Source organism: Nicotiana tomentosiformis, chromosome 8 (genome assembly GCF_000390325.3).
Source record: "Nicotiana tomentosiformis chromosome 8, ASM39032v3, whole genome shotgun sequence".
NCBI classification, from domain to species: domain Eukaryota; kingdom Viridiplantae; phylum Streptophyta; class Magnoliopsida; order Solanales; family Solanaceae; genus Nicotiana; species Nicotiana tomentosiformis.
Window position 1 is genome coordinate 100,893,081 of NC_090819.1, and position 6,384 is coordinate 100,899,464.

General features: G+C 43.0%; 1 protein-coding gene across 1 annotated transcript; it reads left to right on the forward strand.

Annotated features, from left to right (window-relative positions):
- Positions 1-3,152: 3,152 nt before the first annotated feature.
- LOC138897899 (uncharacterized) lies at positions 3,153-5,396 on the forward strand. The gene is made up of 3 exons (XM_070183924.1): positions 3,153-3,441; positions 3,892-4,895; positions 4,983-5,396. Exons 1-3 carry the CDS (start codon positions 3,153-3,155, stop codon positions 5,394-5,396), a joined length of 1,707 nt encoding a protein of 568 aa, XP_070040025.1.
- The last annotated feature ends 988 nt before the right edge of the window (positions 5,397-6,384 follow it).

Sequence of the window (6,384 nt, forward strand, 5' to 3'; positions counted from 1 at the left end):
CCGTGTCTTTTCCTCTCAAGTTGTCCACTTAGGAGTACCAGTCTAGGCCATTCTAGACACCTTACTTCAATATGAAATGTACATGCATCATGTTAAACCTAGTACGGGTTAGAACATTGTTAACGTAATAGCCCGCTAAGATAAGCCTTGTCCAAAGTTCGACGGGATTTCTAAAATCCCAATGGACACTACCATGTTATGTGCACTATTGTGTAAGTGGTCGAATCTGGCGGGGGAAAGGGTTAACTTTATTTGTTTGTAGAAAATGAAGCACGAAGTCCCCAGGTTCGGCATGGTCCAAAACATCCCACCTCTGCTACTTGACTGGTGAAAAGACCTTACGCCTTGCGACCAGAATCATGTGAGAAAGGTACTTGGTGACTTACCATATTTACTTAACATCCGACCAAATAGGGCCTTGATTGAGCCTGCTACCATGTTTTGGGATGGGAAAAGGGTTGTCTTCCGCTCTGGTGACATAGAAATGACTCCTCTCCTAGAATAAATAGGAGGCTTCGCTAAGTTGTCGTGGGATAGTCCCGAATTACTAGTGTTAGAGAATCACACCCCTTGCGGTTTTCTAAAGATGCTAGGTTTTAAGAAAAATAATGAGTTGGTTTGTTTAATGAAATCATACATCCCATTTGACTTCCTTTATGAGCGTTACGGGAACATCAAGTCATTTCACCTTCATCATGATGAACTCGCCATTACTTCCTTGGGTTGGACACACCGCCGGGTTTATGTGCTCATCATTTGCTTCTTGGGGTTGTTGATATTTTCAATGAAAGGGGTAAGGATTCATACCCGTTTAGCCATGGTCGCCAGGACTTTGATGGAAGGCATTGAGGGACACTTATACCATCATCCCCATGATCCTAGCAGAAATGTACCGCGCTCTAGATCGGTGCAAGCAAGGATTCAGACACTTCGAAGGTTGTAATTTGTTACTGCAAGTCTGGCTGTTGGAATAATTTCAGAGGGGAGAATATCATCAAGATCTTCTGCGACGATCGTTGAATGATTATATAACTTACCATCACCCAAAGAAAATGACATTTATTCCAGACAGGTTTGCACAACCTGGAAATGTTGTAAGTTGGGTGCGTTTCTTCAGCAATCTGATAGACGAGCAGGTACATTGGATGATTGAATGGTTCCTAGGTCAAGAGAGACTACTCATTTGGTACTGATCGGGTTGAAAGGCATCTAACCTTATGCTCCCATAAGGGTAATGAGACAAGCAGGAAGAAAACAGGTCGTACCTCGGGTTCCAAACATTGTCCAGTACAAGGCAGATTTCAAAGGGGGCATCATTCCATTCAAGTTCGAGGCACAACATATGTGGAACAAAAAGATCATTGTGGAAAAGGAAACTATTGATCCAGACAGGTATCATGCCGGTCATGTATACTTCTACCCATCATAGTTGGTAGATGATATAGGAGGAGACGTCAAGCCAGGAGTCAATATGAAGAACAAGATCATAGATGATGTTGTTGAGGCACAAGTCAAGTATAGGAGGCTACGCAAAAGGATTTTTGAGTCTGAAGCTAGACATCTAGAACAACATAAAGTGGACAAGGAGGAAATTAATGAATGGAAGAAAATCGCCACTAAGTCCACCGATAGATTTGAATATCTAGAACAATCATTGATGGAGCTTGAGGGAAAGATGAGAAAGAGGCTTGAAGATTGTCAAAACACGGATGACAGTGAAGGAGGGCATCTAGAAAAGGCTTATTTATTATTGGATATGCGCGGCTTGGGGAACTTGATTGATGGAGCCAAAAGAGCCAAGCACGGAGAAGGTCCTTCAAGGACCAAGTATACTAGCAAATAATGTTCTTTATTGTTTTCTAGCTTTGTTTTAGATTTCAATAGTAATAAGGCTAAATGTCATTACTAACTTTATTATTATTGTTGATTTAGTGAAGGTTTGGCTCATTTTCACATTAATGATATAACACAATTATTGGCATCAATTTTCTCCAAGTCTATGCGTCGCTTAGGCCTACCTCAAGCACAACGAGTTCCCCAAATTAGGACGCGAATTATTACATGATTTTGCAAAACATGTTTAATATTGCAAGCATTGTTTCAATACCCCTTACTAACTTGGGTACCTTTTGCTTTTTCTTTCTTTTGATTATTCCCACTCCCCAAGATTGGTTCGTGCATATCGGCATCGTCAGCATATCACACTAGATCCAGAGGTCCTCTACCTCTTCCTCCACCAAGCGATCCTAAAGGCAAAAGCAAAGGGAAAGGGAAAATAGATTATTGGAGTGGTATCAGGAAAGACAACGCCACCCTGGCAGAAAATGTCGAAACTTCGGATGGCCGAAGTACTCCAGCACAGAATGAACTAGTCTTACGTCTGGAACAGAAAATCCTGGAGCTACAAGGAGAACTTGAGCAGGTCAAAAACTTGGCAAACCTTTCTCTCACCCTCAATGTCCCTGATATTAACCAGCAAAATCCAACTACCCAAAACCAAACACCACCACAAAACACACAAAACCAAAATCCACCGCCAAATCCTCCTGCACCATGCCAGTACCCCACACCTCCTCAAAACCTTAACCCTCCACCAGTACCTACTCCTCAACAACAACACCATTATCCAACTCAATACCCACAAACTACCACTTATCACACTCCCCAGAATGCACCACAACCCACTCATGATCCCCAAAACTCAACCAATGACCACCCTGATGCCCAGATTCCCGGAGTTCATCAAAGTAATCCCAAATATGTGGAAACTTTAGCCCATACCCCGCAACAAACCCTATACATACCTGAATCAACCGAGAAATACCTTCTCATTAATAACATGGCGAAAGAACTCAAGAAGCTCAGTGGTAGAGTTCAGAGTGCCGAAGGTGGTAAAGGCATTGAAGGTTTAAACTTTGAGGACTTGTGCATTCAGCCAGATGTGGAACTACCGGAGGGTTACAAACCCCCAAGCTCAAAATGTTCGATGGAACTGGTGATCGAAAGTGCATCTGAGGACATATTATGACAAACTTGTAGGAGTGGGCAAAGATGAACGAATACGCATGAAACTGTTCATGCGAAGCCTCACAGGAGATGCATTGTCTTGGTATATCAGTCAGAACACGAAAAAGTGGGTTAATTGGGTAAGCATGGCGTCAGATTTCATGGATAAATTTAGGTTCAACACAGAAAACGCACCAGACGTTTTCTACATTCAAAACCTCAAGAAGAAACCAACAAAAACCGTTCACGAATATGATACTCAGTGGAGATCTGAAGCCGCGAAAGTAAGTCCAGCACTTGAAGAAGAACAAATGAATAAGTTCTTCGTCAAAGCTCAAGACCTGCAGTACTATGAAAGGCTTATGGTTATTAAAAACCATAAATTCTCCGACATCATCAAGATGGGAGAAAGAATAGAAGAAGGGATTAAGAGTGGTATGGTGACAAATATCGAAGCACTGTAGGCCACGGATAAAGCATTACAATCGGGGGGTATTTTGAAGAAGAAAGAAGTGGGATCTGTAATGGTGGCCTAGGGTCCTAAGTCTCCTCTCACATACCAAAAACCTCCACCTACAAACCAAATGCCTCCACCCACATACCAGCCTTCACCCCCCAGATACCAACAACCTGTTGTCACCTACCGCGCCTATAACATTCAACCTGCATATTACCACTCACCACCACCCTCCCGCCAAAACTACCAAAAACCACGACCAAACTTCGACCGCAGACCACCTAGACAATACACCCCAATTCCTGAACCCATAGACCAACTATACGAGAGACTGAAAGCTACTGGTTATGTCACTCCCATTCCTACCATTGCTATCGAGAATTCTTCTCAGTGGATTAACCCTAACAAAACATGTGCCTATCATTCAGGCATGAATGGTTATACCATATATGAGTGTCGCACATTGAAAGACAAGATTCAGACATTGATCGACACTAAGGTCATATTGGCAAAGGAAACTGCACCAAATGTTCGTAACAATCCTCTCCCGAATCATAGAGGTGAGGGAGTGAATGTGATAGAGATCGATGAGGAATGGGATCCAAAGGGGTCAATTGGACTCATTCGGGAGGGGGACAATCCTAAAACGTCTCTCGTTACCCTCACACCCATTGTGGTACAAACCCAAGCACCGTTTAAAGTCGAGGTAACTAGACCCTTCACTGTGATGGTAGCCCCCACGCCATCTTACATGTCCGATGCTATCCCATGGGATTATGTTGCAAAATCAAGGAGAAAAGGAAAAGCAAAAATGGAGGAAACAGGTGCGGCGCAAGGCATGACTAGAACTGATAGAGTTTATACACCTGAGCACCTGGGAGGAACAAGAAAAGAAGCTGCATCTAAGCCGCTTGTTGTTGAGGCTAGACCTGATGACCTTTGGAGAAAGTTACAAGCAAGGGAATACTCTGTTTTCGATCATCTTAACAAAACTCCCGCTCAGATATCCATCTTATCACTGCAGCAAAACTCCGGGACACACAAGAATGGCTTAATGAAAGTACTGAGTGAAGCTTATGTACCCACCAATATCACCAGTGGGGAGATGGCCAACATGGTCAGGCAGGTACTGGAGAGCCACAAAATCACCTTTCAGGAGGATGAATTACCACCAGAAGGACTAAGTCACAACAAGGCACTACACATCACAGTGCAATTTGAGGATAAGTTCATCGCCAGGGTCCTGATAGATGGGGGTTCAAGTCTCAATATATGCCCACTTACTACTCTAAAGAGGTTGGACAAAGGCCTGCATGAGATATGGATGGGAAATATAAATGTAAAGGCATTTGATGGATCCCAAAGAGCCACAATCGGAGAAATCAACCTCAGCCTACAGATGGGCCCAACCTGGTTGGATGTTGAGTTCCAAGTGTTAGATATATCTGCTACCTATAATCTATTATTGGGATGACCCTGGATACATACCGCTGGGGCAGTGGGTTCTACTCTGCATCAGGATGTCAAGTTTGAGTGGAACCATCAGGAGGTGATTATCCATGGAGATGGAAGTAACCCCATCTATACCAATCAGACCGTTCCAGTCATCGAGAATTGGAAGAAACTGGGTGGAGAAACATACCATCGCATTGAGCGAGTTAGCGCAATTGAAAATGAGCGATGGTGGAGTAACAAGAAAGAAAGAATATTACTATGGATAGGATATGAACCCGGCAAGGGTCTCGGCAAAAACCTCCAAGGGATCACCAAACCTGTACAACCGCAGCGTCGTGGCACAACTTTTGGGCTCGGATATGAATATACTTGGCAAGAGTACCGGGATTGGTCTCCACCATGGCGTGGTCCTTATTATTCACTGGAACAATCAGTACCACCTTTGCACCAAACATTTCATCAAGGTGACATGATGTGACAATCTGAGGAAGATAAAGTCTTAGCTGGCAAGAGGAAACTGTTTCTCGATGAAGAAGATATGGATTGCAGTGCGATAGTTGAGGAGGAGGAGGAGGAGGAAGACCTTACCATTCAGACCGTGGGGAAAGGAGATGTTCTCAAGAACTGGACTGATGCACCATCCCGGGCCCGCGAGTTCCTGGGTAGCCTGGCAATTAGCATCAATTATTGTTTTTTTCAAAATAGTTTTTTGAGCATTTTAGACATTTTCAGTATTTTGTTTTGAAATAATTGCTCGAGTCATCGAGCCGCACTTGTTGACGTTTCCAAATTTTATTAGCGCATTACTACTTTGCGTATTTATTATTATTCTCTACATTTTCTTCCTCTCTTTACATCATCACTATTACCTATCCCGATGAACCTGCAACTATGATATGTAATGAGACAACGCAACATAAGGATAGTGATTCTGAGGATCTGGAAGATGATACAATGCATGAGGAAATCTTTAGAGAAGTGAAACACTTTGAAAACAAACCAAAGTCTAATTTGAATGAAACTGAGGCAGTTAACTTAGGGGATCCTGCAACGGTCAAGGAAACACACATAAGCATTCACCCATCGCCATCAGAGAAGGAAGAGTACGTCATATTCCTAATGGAGTATCAAGATATATTTGCATGGTCCTACGACGATATGACTGGTTTGAGCACATCCATAGGCTCACAAGCTACCCACTAATCCTACATGTCCACCGGTAAAACAGAAGCTCAGAAAGTTCAAGCCGGATATGAGTTTGAAGATAAAAGAGGAAGTCACTAAGCAGATCAATGCCAAGGTTCTTAGAGTAGTTGAATACCCGACTTGGTTGGCCAACATTGTACCAGTTCCAAAGAAAGATGGAAAAGTTAGAGTATATGTTGATTACCGAGATCTAAACATGGCAAGTCCCAAAGATGATTTCCCATTGCCCAATATACACATACTGATCGACAATTGCGAAA

Coding starts and splice junctions, on each gene's coding strand:
- LOC138897899 (XM_070183924.1), top strand. CDS start 3,153: ATGGCGTCAGATTTCATGGATAAATTTAGGTTCAACACAGAAAACGCA. Junction 3,442..3,891: donor AGAAGAAGGGATTAAGAGTG/GTATGGTGACAA, acceptor CCTATCATTCAG/GCATGAATGGTTATACCATA. Junction 4,896..4,982: donor GGTTGGATGTTGAGTTCCAA/GTGTTAGATATA, acceptor ACTCTGCATCAG/GATGTCAAGTTTGAGTGGAA.